We start from the raw sequence: 17,491 nt of genomic DNA, 5'->3' as shown, positions 1-17,491 counted from the left end.
ACTCTCTCATGCCTTCCACAGAGCCTCCACCTAACATACTGGAAAGCATTAATGCTCCTGGTACACCAGCCACCAGTTATACTTGCCTTTCCCTCTTGCTCCATTACAAGCCCACTCTTTTTTAGTTCTCTGTGTTTTAGATTAGAGTCTTTACATTTCTGAGTAATTCTATATACCTGCTATGTTGCATCCTACTTAATGGCCACCATGTAAGGGATAGTAGCCTCTTGGTTAACTTGTAACTGTAACTGTTTAGAATTTTCCTTTTAAGTTTCTAAAGGAGTAAATTCTATTTACTCTATATATTTATGAGTAAATATATAGTTGCATCCTTATTGGAAGAATATCTTAAAAATAATAGGCTTTTTTTTTTTTTTCCTAGGGAGAGCTTGGAGGCAAGCTATATATATAAATACTACACAGTTTCCCAAAGACAGTCTACTCTTCCTTTTAGGGTCTGTTCATTGTTCACAGTTTGCCTGTCAAAATGTTCATGTACTTGTATGCACACATCACCTCTAAGTATCCTTAGTGATTAAACCATTTATTGGAGATATTTAAAAGGTGGACTTAATAGGGAGTTTATAGTGCAATCTTCCAGTATTAAGATGCCACAAATAAGTGTCTATGGCTACTTAATAGGATCATAGGATCTTGTTCATCTGGCAAATGAAATATTCACCTAGGATTTTGCAGCTCATAAATCACCCTGCTTTTTCAAGTTTGAAATTTTATAAATTCCTCATAACAAAAAATTTAGGAAATTCCCAGAATTCTCCAAAATCTCTTCACCTTTAGTATGATAAAGTGAAAAGACATTTTTTTCCTTCCTCTTCTCAAATTAGATTTAAACAGAATAATTTCAGGAAGGTTAAGTTGGTTTCACTAAAAAAAAAAAAAAAAAAAAAAAAAAAAAGTGGGCTAAAGAGTCAATCATTTGAGACTATGGGGGGTGATTATAATCTATAATTAATATTTTATTAGGTTATTAGGAATGTTTAGAGATTAATCTTTTCTTTAATGCTGATTGTAAGTGATCCCTGACTTTAAATATTCTTATATGGAAAGAATAGCTCATCCAGTTTTAATGGCAGTACTTGGGAAATTACTAAAATAAGTCATCAGTCAATATTTTATCACTTAGAAAACTAAAATACTAAGGTTCAGAGGTGGGCTTGTGAGAACAAATTATGGCAGGTTAATTTCATTTGTTCCGTCACAGTCTGTCAGTCAAATATCTGATTTTGCCCCAGTCGTAGATAATTAACAGTTTGCTTAATGGCAGCATCCAAAAGCTTATCCAGTAATTCACTATCAGTTCAAAGGAACACTTCAAGTGGTCTCACAGTGATAATTTTCAGACACTACTGTTTTCAGTGTCTTTATTGATCTGGAAGTTAGAACATGTTGCTAACATTAAAATCATTTTAGAGAAACTATCCAACTAATATTAGATAAAATTAGAAATTAATACATATGATATGGAAACAACTCTTTCCCCACAAGACAAAACAAAACAAAACATGAGATAGTTTGGCTTAGATCTAGAATTATGGAAGAAACAGACCTAAGGGTTAAAAGAGAAAATGCCACCACCTTTGTGACATTGACTGGGAAGGTCAGTAGTAGTGTTATTAGAATGAATTTAAATGAGCAAAGTCCAGGAAGCACTTTTCCCAATTTTAATAATTTTAGATTATTTTATCCACTTTAATATAAAGACCTTTAGGAGGATTCAGATAATGAACAATGAAGGAAAAGAAAATATTTTAAACCCCAGGCATTATTTAATAGTGAAGAAAAAGTGAAATGGTGTTTTGGGGTTGGTTTGTTTTTTTAATCTGGTATGAGAAGAGTTTTTATGAAGAGAATGTGAGTTGGTTGTTTTCCTTGTCTTTGGGAAGTTGGACAAGAGGAAAATGACATAAAATAAAGCAAGAGGGCTTTTCATTTGGATGTGTGAAAAGACTTAACTATCAGGATGATTCAGTATAAAATGGGCCCACTGAGTTAAGTGGTGTTGATGCTTCCGTTGCTAGTGCCTAGACTAGATGCCAGCTTTACATCCTGGTCAGATCTTACTGTGAAGATAAGCCAGGGTAATTAGAATAGTTAGCTAAAAATGTGGAACAAATTAATAGTTTCTAAGATAGTTATTTTTGTGATTTTTCTTGAAGAAAAAGAATGACATTTTTAGGCTACTTTATAATAAATTTGATTTGAGTTTTATTTTAACTAGTTATACTCCATAAGCATGGTCAACATATTCTAAGTTTAGCCATATTTAGAATATATAATTTCTTAAATTATATTTAATTTAAATTATATTTAAATTAAATTTCTTATTATTAGGACCAAGAAATTTATTTCATCTTAAGATTATTAAAATAGAGAAAAGTGAAGCCTTTGCACATGGACACTTCTGAGTGACTTTTTATCTTTACCTTTTTATAATTAGCATTGGCGTTTCTAATATTGCTGGGATTAGATTTTGCTTAACTCTTTTAAATTAGTGGAATTATTGACTTGGGAGTTACTTTGGTTCTTTGAATTGCAAATGGAATTGCTCAAATTGCATTGAAAGTAACAATTCCATCTGTAATTCTGCCAGATTCTGTTTCCCTTTCCAAGGCCCATGGGGATATCTGAGCATGTGTGTCTATGTCTGTATGTGAAAGAGACGGACAGAAGTGGAGATAGACGACCATAGCTTATAGGGTTATATAATTGTGAATTTGCCAGTGGGGGGGGACAATTAAGTGTGGCTGAGAGAGAGAGAGAGAGACACTTCTGAACTTAGAATCTGTTCTTTGGCTCGTCTGGGCTTGTGATTCTTCAGTAAGGAGCCTCAAGTGAGACTTCCCCTACCTGAAAACTTAAACCAGAATTTATTTACTTAAGTTCCCTCTTACAAAGAGGCTCTGGCATCAGGGAGCCTCTGCTGGGAAAGTTAAAGTGTTTGACAATTGCAGGAAAAGGGGTAGAGCTTTGGCTGGCACCCTTGTGTTCATAGGCAGATACGAAGGTGATGTGACCCAGAGGACAAAATGCTACACTAGGTTTGGACATCAGGATGTAAAGTCTTTCCCAGAGGCTGAATTGTAGCCTTGGTAAGTCACCTAATATCTCAGTCTCAGTTTCCTCTTTTGTAAAATTTGGATGATAACATGCTCTACCTGCCTCACAGGGCAGTGTTACCAGCTCTGTACGCAGGTCCTCTCTCCCAAGTCAGACTTCCACTATAGCTGTAGATAGATATCAATAAAACACCTTTTCTCAGCAAGGGGATGAAAAGATTGTAACCTAAGGACTGCTGGCTCTGCCTCTTCCAACACCTATCTGTTGAACTGTGTGAAGTCCACTCTTCTGCCTCTAGAATGAGACTTCTGATAGGTTATATAGATGAGTATGCTTTGAAAAACACCATGCAGATGTTTTTTGTTTTGTTTTATTTTCCCATTCAAATAAAGTTGTTTTTTAAATTGTGACTTCCCTTTCAGTTTTCACAAATAGTTACTTTTGTATTGATCTGGCAGCATCAGTGTGGGTATTGGGAATGTCACCTGTCATTTTCAGACCACATTGGTCGGCCACATTTACATTTTATACAAACTAGATTGAAGGGAAATTTTTTATTTTGTTTTATTATTTTTATTATTTACTTTATTTGGACTAGTATAATTCCTTAATTGATTTTTCCCCCTAGTTTCCAGGGAAGCAGGCAAGAACAATTTAGACTTGGTAAAAATGGGAATGTATCCCATTTTATATTCTTTTATGTTATTTCTCTCTATATTACCAAAGTATAATGCTCTTTGGGAAGCACAGATGTATTTGGTTTGTCTTCAGAAATTTCAGTGCAACGTAACTTGGGAGTTCCCACCAAGAGTTTTGCTCCTTTTGTGCAGGATTTATAAATGTTCTCTCACAGCTGGCTAGAAAAATGGGACAACATTGTGAACTCACTGTTCACTGGTGACAGATCGATTTTCTTAATTAACACCACCTAAGAGTATAAAACTGCATTTCTTGCAGCAAATATCATGGCTGAGATTACACATGAACTTAGCAATAAATTTGGTTTTCTATAGTTTTTTCATTTCCATAGTCTTGTCTCCTTTTTATATCTGAAATTGTCCTCTGAAAAAGCAAAGGAAGTTAGATAAAATATTATTTTGTTTTTATTTTTAATATTTCTATTTTACAATCTAAATGTATTGTGTAGATTATGTTGAAGTTGGTCAAAACATTTTAGTTAATATTTATAGGAAGAAAAAGTCCTTTGAGTAATTGATTCAGGCTAGTGAGTGAGAATTGGCCTCCTACAGCGCTGTTAGTAAGTGCAAAGGCATTGTGCCAACCTAGGTTTGTATCCAGCTCTGACTTATTTATTATTGGCATCTCTATATCTGTATAGGCCTTTGTCTGCCTTAACCTCTAGTATGTTTGTAAAATGTTCCCAAATAACTTAAGTTCCAGAATACAGCCACCACTATAGTTGGTAGCTCTAGGCAAGGTTGTACTGTGAAGGACCCCAGACTCAGGAGAAGTCCTGTATGACTTATGTCTGTAAACTTTCACTGTAGCCTTTCATTACAACTTTTGTTTTGATAGAAATAAATTGTTGGGAAGATATGCCGAATTCAGTGTACTTTCTCTCAAATAAGTTTAGCCAAACTAGATCAGTGATTAAATTTCAAAGGAAGTTGAAACATTTGTAAAGAAAACTACCGCATGTTTATAGATTTTGACTATTCGCTTTGGAGTTCTTCAGTCACTTACGATACAGACTCAAGATTTTTGGCTGCTATTTTATAAGATAGATAACTACATAATGTGACCAGTACAAATTTAAATTTAAAATATGTAAACTCTTGACTGTGGAAATTTCAGTTCCTGGTTTTATTAATTATATCTTGATGGAATTTAACAATATTTGATCAGTGATTCAGACTCAAATAGAAACAGACCCCTTCATCCCACTTAAAGACTTAGAAAACCATAAATCAGCCTTATCTATGTTGTATTTATTGCATTTTAATTTGATGTTTGGAGTGGCCATTTAACTTTACATTTGAGGTGTAAAATTGGGAAAGTTGAGGGCTGCTCTTCTGTACTGAAAGATCCTGTTTTGTTATCAATATGTCTATTGCCTCCTTTAGTACAGAGTATAACCCATTCATACAGCTTGATGCATCTCTTAGCCAGGTCTTCACAAATCCTCTTGGGATAAAGGAGGTATCTACTGAACATATTTGAAGTTTTTCTCTAGGTCTTGTTGCATGTGGGTATCATGAAGTATGCAGACTGTTCTTCCCTTTTTACTTTCTGGTTCACCTTTTCTAATCATTTCTTTTTTGGATAATGGATACTATGCCATTTCTTATAAGTCATCTTTGGTAATAAGCTATTGACTCTTTATGTGCACAATGTGTTTTCCATTGGCTTTTTGATGGCTTCCAGTTCTATTTTTCAATGGTTTGTAGTCACCTAGCATCATCAGAAGAATACTGGTATATTTTAAAATGGGCTTTTAATTTGGGGCTCAGCTAGTGCAAATTCCCCTAAAACAATATAGCCTTTCTTTTCAATTTTGGGCCCTTTTGTACAGCTGCAGTATCTGTACTGTTATTCAGTTATATCACTGTCTGCATAATAGGTATTTTTCTCCTTTATTTTCATCTTTGGTCATCTCTTAAAATGAATATATTATATAATTTTGGATGAAAATTTAAGTAAACTAAAAAGTAATTTCCTTCAAATCATATTAGTCATAGAATAGAAGGTTATTTCTGTTGACCCACTGAGTAGTGAGATCAACTGTCATCAGCATATATTATACTAAGTTTCTATTTTGTCAGGCACTATGCTAAGTGATAGGATTACAAAAAAAGGCAAAAGTCAGTCTCTGTTCTCAGAGCTCATTCTAATGAGAAAGACAACACACAAACATCTGTGTATAAATGCAGGGTAGACAGGATACATTGGAAGTGATAAACAGACTAGCATTGAGGGGAACTGCTTCTTGCAAAAAGATGAATTTTTAACTGGGGTATTAGGGAAACCATGAGATGATGGTGAGGAAGGAAAGAGTTCCGGGTATGGAAAGTAGCCAGTGAAAATGCATGGTGTTGGGAACAATAAAAAGTCAATGTCATTGTATCACAGAGAACATAGAGGGACTTAGTGTGGAAGAAGATTTTAAAGGCAGGAGCAGTACAGCTGATAAAAGGCTTTCGAGCTGTAGGATTTTACAGGTGATCCTGGGGATGCTCAGTTATTGAAGAGGAGGGTGACAGAGCTGGTAGCTAAATGGAGGATGAGTTGGTGGACAGGAAGACTCAGCAGCAGGCCATTGCAGAAGTCCAGAAATGAGGTGATGAGGGGCTGCATCAAGGGAATTGTAGAGGGTTGGGGGAAGGAGGCAGGAGGCAGTGGTGGTAGAGATGGATTCAAAGAGAGGGGGCAACAGATTGGATATGAAGGTTGTGAGTCTGAGGGACTGTAGACCTGCACTCAGCAATAATAAGAAAGTTAAGAAGGAAGGGTTGAAGAAACAGACAATCTTCAGTTTTGGACATCTACAGGATATCTGATTCAGAATAACCAATGGGCACTTGGTGTTACAGACTCAAGGTGAGGAGAGGGCTTAGATCTAACAGTCATTTTGTTTTGAGATAAGTGAATCCATGAGAACCAATGAGATTATCAAGGAAAACTGGCTTCCACCCAAGGAGCTAAGAAGTATTGGCCAGACATATTGGAAGAGAATCAGAAAGATCAGTGTCATGAAAACCTATCGAGGTGTCCATGGTCAGCTCAACTGCAGGCTGTGGGGAGCAAGAGGAAGGCTAAGGCATAGGATGGGGCCATTGTCTGCTATAAAGTGATACACATGAAAAAGTCCGATTATGATAAGTTCTCAATGAGACAAGGCATGAAGTGCATTAGCAGTGATGAGAGTGAATGTCTTGACTGTAGTAGTCTGGGAGATTGAGATTAAGGAATGGCTTTGATGAATGGGTACGTGGGAAGGCAATCCAAACGAGTAATCCACACAGATGGCCAACAACAAGTGGGATGCGAGCTAAAGTCATATGACTGAAGTATGTTGGGATCATGTAAAACAAAATAGGTGGACAACTTAGTGTTTACATCTTTGAACACTAAGCTATGGAACTGTGGACTCATGTTTTCTATGATTGCTGGCACAGTGGATAGAGCCTGGACCTAGAGTCAGAAAGACCTGACTTCAGCCTTAAATCTGGCCTCAAACACTTCCTAAGTGTGTGACCTTGAGCAAGTCATCCAACCCTAACCTCTTACTCAATTTCCTCAGTTATAAAATGAGGACAAAAGATCAAACAACATGATATGATGATAGTAAAGTACTTAATACGATCCCTAGCACTTAGGTGCTAGGAAAAAGGTTAATTTTTATTGGAGAATAAGCAAAATGATGTCGCCTTGTGTTCAATAAAATTAACAGCATTTAGCATAGATGTAAATAATATATTTAAAAACTGGCATTTATCTTGTGGCTTAGATCCATCCAGTGGTAGAGATGACTTGCAATCCCACTGTGTAGTAGCAAGTTAGGAATAAAGATATTACTACCATGTTGTCTTAGGCATTGGTGACAATACCGTGATGGCTATTCTGTTTGACTCTTCTTCAGAAATCTGAAGTTGTTTCACTAGGCTTTGAACAAACCTATCTTTATTTTGAAAGAAGACATTTAGAAATGTTCATCTTAAAGTTTTATAGAGATTTGATTTTTGGAAAATATAGTTGCTAGTATAATTGGAGCGACTTCCTAAAATCCATGGTGGGGAGAGTAGAGCAGAATAAAGTTCACAGAGAATCTGATAAAGCTGTAGGACAATAAGTAAAATACCAAGTTTGAGCAAATTACAACATAGGGAGTAGTTCCTTTTAAAAAAAAATAGTCTATTTTTGATCAATATATCTTAATATATAAAGCAAAATAAGAGTATAAGAAATCAAAATGTCATTTTTAAAAATATAGTTTAAATTTAACAAGGTAGTCACAAAATGACCTTGTTTGTGTTCCTTCTGAACTTTTTTCTTGGAATTTTTGAATAATGTTTTGGTGTTCATTTGGTTTTTTTTTTTGTTTGTTTGTTGTTTTGTTTTGTTTTGTTTTTTGCTGAGGCAGTTGGGATTAATTGACTTGCCCAGGGTCATACAGCTAGGAAGTGTTATGTGTCTGAGTTCAGATTTGAACTCAGATCCTCCTGACTTCAGGGCTGGTGCTCTATTCAATGCACCACCTAACTGTCCCTATATATATATATATATATATTTTTTTTTTTTTTTAAGCATCTTCATTGTTACATACACACACAGCTGCCCCTCAACAAAGCCCACTCCTCTAATAGATAAGTATAATCAAGAAAAGCAAAATAACTTTGTGTCTAAATAAAAGTATCCTTCTGCCCTTCTGGTCCTTTGGAGTAAGTTCTTCTGTGAGTAATGAGGTGTAGTAGAAACATCAGTTTTTGACTGCATTATGTGCAAATAGAAGGAATTGAATCTTTAAATGCCTCTCTCATCTCATACTATTTAAGTGACTAAAATTTCTATTGGGAACCTAGAATCATTTTATTTTTTTTGTCATAGGTAGATCTGTGTCTAGTGAACTACTATATTTCCATTTTTATGCTGTATTATTAGCTTGTGCGTGCTTAATCTTTTCTGAAGGCTCCTCTCTGAATCCCTTTTCTGCAGAAACATTATCCAACTTCAGTTAACTATGACTACTTCAGCATCTCTTTCCTTCTAGAGAAGATTTGAGTAGTAGGAAAGAAGAAGTTTGGGAAAGTGCTTTACTTGACTCTTGCCAACTTTACATTGTCAACTTCAGTGCCTAAAGCAGCTTCAACCTAGCAGTTTGTGTCTTTTCTTCAAACAATCTCACCAACTAGTTAATATAATACCATAGGACAGTTAACGGGTCCTCAAGAATGAAATATCAACTTACCAACTCATTGTGAATGTTCTTAAATGAATTGTAGTGCTACTTTGGTAGATGTGAGGATTAGGTGGCTAATGTAGTTTTTATTACTGTTATTGTGAGACAGTTTATAGTCGATTTTGTGGAAAGACTGATTAGGAGTTTTTAAATAGACTTTTTGAGATAACTGATACATTGAAAAAGAAAATTAAGTGAAGGAACCTGAATTTAGTAAAAACACTTCTAATAGTCCAAATGAATGTATTTTTAGAAACGTTTTCAGAAAATTCCTTGAATTTGTGAATTGAACTGTTGTTTTGAGAGGCCCAAATTATTTTTGTGTTTTACAAGGAATGATGGTAGAAGGAGGAAAGGTCGGGTCTACATAAGCCCTGATAGCTTATTTTTTTTTTTCCCTATTCAGCTTTTCTCTCCCTCTTCTCAAGAAATGTGAAATACATTAGCTTTTTTGTCATTGGTTCCTGAACTTTACCTGGAAGCTCTCTAGATCCTGTTGGTAAAATTTGTGAGGGCTTTGTCCCTGAAAAAGTGTGTTATAGAAAGTAACAACTGGGCGAATACAAAAGGGCCCTATGATTGAACTGATTTTTTTTTTTTTTTTTTTTTTTTTTTTTTTTTTTTTGCCATATTCTATTTCAGCAACTATACCAGATCCTTACAGACTTTGATATCCGGTTTTATATGTATGAACTGCTTAAGGTAAGTGACATTAATCAGCAGTCAGGAATTTTTAAGCAGACTTTTTAGGAAAACTTGATATATTGAAAGAGAAGACTGATCATTTCTTATGTCCCAACTGAATATATTTTTAGACAAGTTTTCAGAAACTCTTGAAATTGTGATTTCTGCTATTGTTTTGGGGGACTCAGGTTACCCGTGTTTTAAAGGAAAGATGGTCAGATGTCATTATAAAAATTTACTAAGCAATTAGAGCCTCCTACTTTCTGTAATTTTTCATGATTCTTTGATTTTTCCAATTAGTTCCTCTTTAGGATGAGACCTGCATCCCTAGCTCTGCTCTAACCCGCAGCTGGTTTGATCCTGATGTATAGTCAGAAGGGACTGAGGAAGCACATTGGACATTTGAGAGCCACAGGCATTGTGAACCTTTGCAATATTTCTATAGTTTACAAAGGAATTAAATGGTTCTTTAGCACCAAACAAATAGGCATAAATAGAATTTCAGAAAGGTTTTAGAATAAAGCGCTGAGGGATCATTGGGCTATTGTGACTGTGGAAGAGAATTATCAGAACAAAATAGTGTTAATATTGTAGCAACAATTTCCAAAACAAGATTCCAGAGTTGAATATAACCCTTTCTAAGAAAAAGGATTGTAAGGAGCTATAATTCTGGAATGAATGTAATGTATACTTGTAGACGTTTCCTTGAGACTTCACTGAATTGGTGGACAGAATCAAACCAACGATTATGAAGATTTCCTTCTTTCCTTAATAGTTTTGTTCCACACTAAACCTTTCAGGGAAAGGGGTGGGCTGGGGAGGAGAGCATCTTCTTGAGCAGTCTCTGATGAGATATATCTCTGAGATATACAGCACAATAGATCTGAGTTTGCATGCTTAGTGATCAGTAACTAGGAAAAATGACTGTCCTGAAGTTACTTATTTAAAGACATTAAGTACTGATTCCAAAGGAAGTCAAATGAGGAAAAAGTCAGAACAGTGTGTTTATTTATTTGTTACCTTTGAAGAACAGTTATTAAATCCCAGCTCTACTTGTCCTTAGTCAATTTTTTTTGTTTTTTGCCAAAGGCTGGCTAATAACAAACCCAGCTATGTTAGCATAAATAATAAACCTTGTGTAGTGAATCATTTTGCAGAGCATCTTAATGAAGAAAGTTGTTGGGTGGAGAATGAGAATAGGAAATGCTGACCCTGTTTTGCAGATGGGGGAAAACTGAAACATGGTTTGCTCAGTATTTCCTAGAGAGTTGGTTGCATGTTCAGAATTCAAATTCAGAATCTTTTCCATAGGAGCCTTGATTTCATGAGCTCTTTTCAGCAAAACATTGGAGTCTCACTAAAGTAACGCTTCTCTAATACAAAATATAATGTCTGAAGGAATTTATTATAGGCATTGTAGCCCATAAAATGATGGTGTACAACTTCAGAGACAATTTTACCTGTGGTACAGTACCCCTCATATCCCTTTGGCAGCTCCTCTGTGATGCCTGCTGAGGTCCGTTCCTTCCCCACTCACCAGCTCTCTTCTTATAGTAAGACATTTGATAGCTTCTTAGTGGAAGTAAAAAACAATATAGCTCCAGCTTGAATTCATAGTTGCTGAGAGAATTCAAAATACTTTTCATAAACAAAATTATCTGTACAATGTTAAAAACAAACAAAAAAAAAAAACTCAGGGCTTATATTTTGTGTAGTTATGTAGTTACATATAGATCATATAAACTTTTGGCATGTTTCTCCAAAAAAGGACCTTAATTTTAAGATTTTTGTGTTTTAACCACCTCTTCAGAATACAGTTTCACAGGAGCATTTTTCCCTTTCTAGGGCAATATAATTAAAATGTCTTGAGTCCCTTCAGCTCTAAGGATAGTCATAGGAAGACAGTCATGATTCTCAGAATGTTGGGCTGGAATTGCACATAGGACATCTCAAGGCACAGCCATGGAAGGTGCTTTAGCTCCTGTTTTTCTCTCCTTCCTATGGCCTTGCACATGTGGCTGGCTACTTGAACAATAATTAGGGATGAATTCACTGTTTATAAAGAGTAATTCAGCTAAACAAATGGATTTTGCTTAAAAATATTGCACAGCTAACTGAGTAGGTATAAAAGTGTTTGAGACAGGGATAAGTATGATTGTTCCAAAGGGGATTGCAGTAGAAGCAGGGAAGCCATACTGCTTTAGTTTCTTCCCTGATTTCGTTCCTCAACTCCTGACAGTTTGGCATTTTGAATTGTCCTTTGGGACTATCGAGGAGGACCTGGCTGCTTGGTGCCTCCTTAGTCTTGGCCAGGTCACTGACCCTCTTCCCTGGTTTTTCAGCTGTGATGAAAGGTTGCGCTAAATGGCCTCAATTCCCTTCCTTCCCAAAATCTACAATTGGAGGACAAGAATCTTGCCAGGTCATGAAGATAAAAGTTTTAGAGAGTATTGAGTATATTTTCAGAATGTCATTTTCTGAGGAAGACTCAGCCCCTGCCCTCAGAGAGCTACAGGCCTACAGGGGAATACAGATATGACATCATACTGTATATTATAGTTAAATGCCTTGGAGGAGGACTATGTCAAATTTAACTCAGGCCATCCTGTTTGGAGGAACATCGATCAGTCCTAAAAATTCTCTCTGGGGTTTGAGTATCTTTCCTCTTCTACTTGCCCTTCCTACTTCTCAGAGTGTGGCTTCTGAGATGCAGAAGTTAACATTCTCTACTTCTACTTCATCTTACACATTCTCAACTGATGATAGTTTGTCATAGTCATCTGCCCCCAGTTCTGTTTACTTAGGTCAGGGTGTCCCAAAGAGTGGTAAAAGGAGTTGGGGCTAGCTTGTGAAGGCCCTGGTACATCACTATATATCCTCTGTCTGTGTTCTCTCTTTGACTAGGCCCTGGATTACTGTCATAGCATGGGAATCATGCACAGAGATGTCAAACCTCACAATGTTATGATAGATCACCAACAGAAAAAGGTAATATATTGATATTGTGGTGGTGATGGTGGTGGAGTATGCACCATGTTCTTGTTCTTGCCTTACCTCCAGTGCTGGCTTCCATATTGTTTTGGCGTTAACTACCTCCAATAACAGGAAAATGCAATCTTCATCTCAGATTTAAGTTCTTCAGCTTATTATTGAACAGAGTCATAGTTTTGTGTTGGGCTCCTAAGATACAAGGTAGTTGGTGGGTTCTGTCCCATCTTAAGATCTTAAATACCTTCATGCCACGCCAAACTTCTTTTATTTATTTTAATAGTTTCCAAACATGTATAAAGATAGTTTTTAGTAATCCTTTTTGTAAGACTTTGTGTTCCAAATTTTTCTCCCTCCTTACCTCCCCCACAAGCAATCTGATGTAGGTTAAATATGTATAGTTCTTTTAAATATATTTCCATATTTGTCATATTCCAATTTGTCATAATTGTCATTTCCATGTTGTCATGTCATGACAAGAAAAATCAGACCAAAAGAGGAAAAAAAGCACGAGAAAGAAACAAAAAAGGTGAAAATTCTATGCTTCAAACCACATTCAAATTCCCATAGTCCTCTCTTGGTGCAGACTGTTCTATCTATTGGAAATGATTTGAAATCATCTCATTGTTGAAAATAGCCACATCCCAGCCCTCTTTGTAGTGGCCAGAAACTGGAGACTAGGTGGATGCCCATCAATTGGAGAATGGCTGAATAAATTGTGGTATATGAATATTGTGGAATATTATTGTTCTCTAAGAAATGACCAGTGGGATGATTTCAGAAAGGCCTGGAAAGACTTGAATGAACTGATGCTGAGTGAAATGAGCAGAACCAGGAGATCGTTGTATACTTTAACAACAGTACTATATGATGATCAATTCTGATGGACATGGCCATCTTCAACAATGAGATGAACCAAATCAGTTCTAATAGAGCAGTAATGAACTTAACCAGCTACACCCAGCAAAAGAACTCTGGGAGATGACTATGAACCACTAATTCCCAATCCCTCTATTTTTTTGTCCACCTGCATTTTGGATTTCCTTCACAAGCTAATTGTACACTATTTCAAAGTCCGATTTTTTTTGTACAGCAAAACAACTGTTTGGACATGTATATATATATTATGTTTAATTTATACTTTAACATATTTAACATGTATTGGTCAACCTGCCATCTTGGGGGGGCGGGGAAGGAGGGGAAAAATTGGAACAAAAGGTTTGGCAATTGTCAATGTTGTAAAATTACCCATGCATATATCTGATAAATAAAAACTATTAAAGAAAAAAAAAAAAAAAAGAAAATGGCCACATCCATCAGAATTGATCATCATAGAATCTTCTTGTTGCTCTGTACGGTGCTCTCTTGGTTCTACTCACATTCACTCAGAATCAGTTCATGTACATCTCTCCAGACTTTTCTGAAATCATCCCGCTGATCATTTCTTATAGAACAATAATAGACAATGCATTGTGCAGAAAAAGTTCCTCTGAAGCAAATAGAGAGAATTAACATCAATCATAACGATCCAAAATGCAAAGGAAAGAAAGGCAAAACTAGACTGAAGAGAACATAAATATAAAAGAACAAGTATCCAAACATTCACATATCATAACTTCTCAGCCATTCTCCAATTGATGAGCATCCACTCAGTTTCTGGTTCTTTGCCGCTACAAAAAGGGCTGCCACAAACATTTTTGCACGTGTGGGTCCCTTTCCCTCTTTTGTGAACTCTTTGGGTACAGACCCAGTAGTGACATTGTTGGATCAAAGGGTGTGCACAGTTCAATAGCTCTTTGGGCAGAGTTCCAAACTGGTCTCCAGAATGGTTGGATTAGTTCATAACTCCAACAATCCAAGCCAAACTTTTTTTGGCTTTTCTAAACTGCAATCATGATGCTAGCAAAATGTAGGGTAGTTGATGTCAACAGTGAGTAGTTCCGTCTATTTATCAACTATCAGCAGACTCAGGAGATGAAAAACTAGTGTAATTTTTTTAAAAAAACTGGTAAATAGCAGATCCTGACATTGGACCATCTAACTATTAAAAATTCTAATTGGCTAGAAAATGTGGTTATTCCAATGTATTTTAGAACATTGTCTTAAGGAACAGAAGTCTAAATACTTTCTTGATGCCTTTTTGTTTTGTTCTGTTTTTAGCTTCGACTAATAGACTGGGGTCTGGCAGAATTCTACCATCCTGCTCAGGAGTATAATGTGCGTGTGGCTTCTAGGTACTTCAAAGGGCCAGAGCTCCTTGTGGATTACCAGGTAAAACCCACAGGAGGACTTTTCCTGTCTAGCTGTTAGTTTGGGATCCATTGGGAAGGGTTAGTCCATAGCCTTTGTTTCTCCAGCTAAGTGGCCTGTCCTAGTGGGAGGCTGGGAGAGCTGGGCTAAGGGAAACGGGCTCTACTGCAGCCTCACTCACTATGGCCTTCCTGGTCTCCTCAGATGTATGACTATAGTCTCGACATGTGGAGCTTAGGCTGTATGCTGGCCAGCATGATCTTCCGAAAGGAGCCCTTCTTCCATGGCCAAGACAACTACGACCAGGTGAGGAAGCACCATCATGCCAGCCAGAAGCTGTGCCCTCTGCTCTTACTCAGTGTAAGAGATGCTCTGCCATGTTTGGAGAGCTGCCAGAGGAACTTGTTGTGGTTCTAGAGTTAATGGGTATCACCAACAGATTTAAGTCAAACTTTCTAACTGCACACTGGCTTTTTCTGTTATATTCTGCAGCCATCCCGAGTCAGATGGCCCTAGCAAGATGTCAGGTCCACAGGGGGGGAGCCTATGGTTCTGAGACATTATTTGACTTGCCCTTGATCCCAGAGCTCTGGAAGAGCAGGGCTGGGGTAAACCTAGTCTTGGAGAAGTCTATGATCCCCAGCCTCCAGACTGCTTGTCCCAAGGGCATAGCGAGGGCAGTACTTGGGCTTAATGTTCTTTCCATTACCCATTGAACTATGTTTCCTGTGCTCCTCTGCTGCCCTTGTGCTCTGAATTAGGTAGAGGGGTGTGGAGGCTGCAGGCCTGGTCCTCATTCCCTATGCTTAGAAGCTGGGGGATCTTGGGCAGGCCATGTCAGTGTTGGCATTTTGTGAATTGGTATGGCCTTAGTGCTATCATCGAGGACTGCTGTCACTTCTCAGAGCAGCAGTGGCCATGTAGGGGTCCTGCTAATGTGTGCAAGGGCTCCTCATCCCTGCCAAAGCAAGCAGGAAAAAGCATCTGCCCCTAAGAGGGAGGTCCATTAAAGGAAAATTACTTTTCTGGTCTGTTTGCAATGGTGCCCTGCCTCTCTTTTTAAGCCCTTACAAGCTGACTCCTGACCTTTTCACGACACCAGAACTGCTCCCCAAAGTTCCCCTTGATCTCTGAGTTGTCAAATCCAAAGGCCTTATCTGTCTCTTCACTCTCCTCACCTTTCTGCCACCTTGGATGCCGCTGATCGCCCTCTCCTGCATGATACTCTCTTCTTTCTAGGTTTTCAGGACAGTACTCTCTCCTGATTCTTCTCCTACCTGACTGCCTCTTCTCAGTCTCCTTTGCTGGATCCTCATCCAGATATACCCTCTAACCGTAGGTGTCCCATAGGGTGCTGTTCTGGGCCATCTTCTCTTCCTTTTTGACACATTTCACTTAGGGATCTCATCAGCTCCCATGGATGTTATGATCATCTGTATGCTGATGATTCTCAAATTTACCTTTCCTGCCCCAGCCTCTCTGCTGATCTCCAACCTTGCATCTTTATCTGTCTTTCAGACCTCTCTCATGCTCTTAAATTTGGCATTTCCAGAACAATCTTTGCCCAACCCCTTGTGCTGCTCCTACATTTCCCCATTATCATAGAAGGCAGCACCATCTTCCAGTCTCCCAGCCTCACAGATCAGGAGTTGTCCTAGACTTCTTCCTCTGTCTCACCCTCCACAATTAGGCTGTGGCCAGGGCCTGTTGATCACCTTTGCAGCGTTCCCTAAACACAGCCCTTTCTGGACATCCTCCCCACTTTAGTGTAGGCCCTCATCACCTCACAGTGCTTAATGTTGGCTCAATTAAAATGAGTAATAATATATAGCACACTGGGCAGCTCAGATATCAAATTCATTATCATCAGTATAGTTGATAATGACTTAATTTGGAAGAGACATAGCAGTCATTGTGGCCATCTCCTAATTTAGCTTCCTTGAAAGCTGCCCGGGAGTTTGCTGCATGGTGGTTTTGTTAAATCTGTGTTGTGTTTCAGCTTGTCCGAATTGCCAAAGTACTTGGTACAGATGAGTTATATGGATATCTGAAGAAATACCACATAGACCTGGACCCACACTTCAATGATATCCTGGGGCAGTAAGTAAGAGAGGGGGAGGGTTTTATGGTTTGTCTTATTTCAGAGTTAGATGACAGTGGATGAAAGTACATCTTTCACATTGGTTCCATCTGCTTTACAATTATATTGAAATTAAAACTGAACATTTCAGTTTCTCATCGTAAAACACTCAAATAGCATTTACTTGTGTCTGCAAATCAGAACTGTTTCTCTCTATGATATGAATGCCCTTGACAATTCGAAAGCAGAGTCATATGAAAAACATGGTTAACATTAATACAAAGAAAATGTAGGAAAGAGAAAAATGAGAGGAAAATAAAATGTTGGCTTTTTCCAAGAAGAAAGCTTAGCTGATTTTTAAAGGGTGGTTGTAAAGTCATTTGTGCTATGTGTAGTAGTTTTAATATAATGTAAGTTTTGGAAAGATGTCATTTGAAAGTTAGGCTAAATTATCAGGTGTGCACCATGCTTCTAGGAAGGAACCCCTGAGATGC

At 37.4% G+C, this 17,491-nt stretch overlaps 1 protein-coding gene across 9 annotated transcripts in view; it reads left to right on the top strand.

Annotated features, from left to right (window-relative positions):
* CSNK2A2 (casein kinase 2 alpha 2) overlaps positions 1–17,491 on the top strand; it is a 37,862-nt gene that overhangs the window by 13,360 nt on the left and 7,011 nt on the right. For 6 of the 9 annotated variants that reach the window (XM_074285889.1, XM_074285888.1, XM_074285892.1 and 3 more), the window contains 5 exons: positions 9,638–9,697; positions 12,584–12,667; positions 14,828–14,938; positions 15,122–15,223; positions 16,917–17,017. In XM_074285889.1, coding sequence (XP_074141990.1) covers positions 9,638–9,697; positions 12,584–12,667; positions 14,828–14,938; positions 15,122–15,223; positions 16,917–17,017 — 458 coding nt within the window. The remainder of the gene's footprint in view (positions 1–9,637; positions 9,698–12,583; positions 12,668–14,827; positions 14,939–15,121; positions 15,224–16,916; positions 17,018–17,491) is intronic. The other 3 variants (XM_074285890.1, XM_074285893.1, XM_074285891.1) reach the window with 2 other exon arrangements.

The sequence above is a fragment of the Sminthopsis crassicaudata genome, chromosome 2 (genome assembly GCF_048593235.1).
Source record: "Sminthopsis crassicaudata isolate SCR6 chromosome 2, ASM4859323v1, whole genome shotgun sequence".
Lineage (NCBI taxonomy): Eukaryota > Metazoa > Chordata > Mammalia > Dasyuromorphia > Dasyuridae > Sminthopsis > Sminthopsis crassicaudata.
Note: the sequence above shows the minus strand (reverse complement) of the source record. Positions and strands in the feature narration are given on the sequence as shown.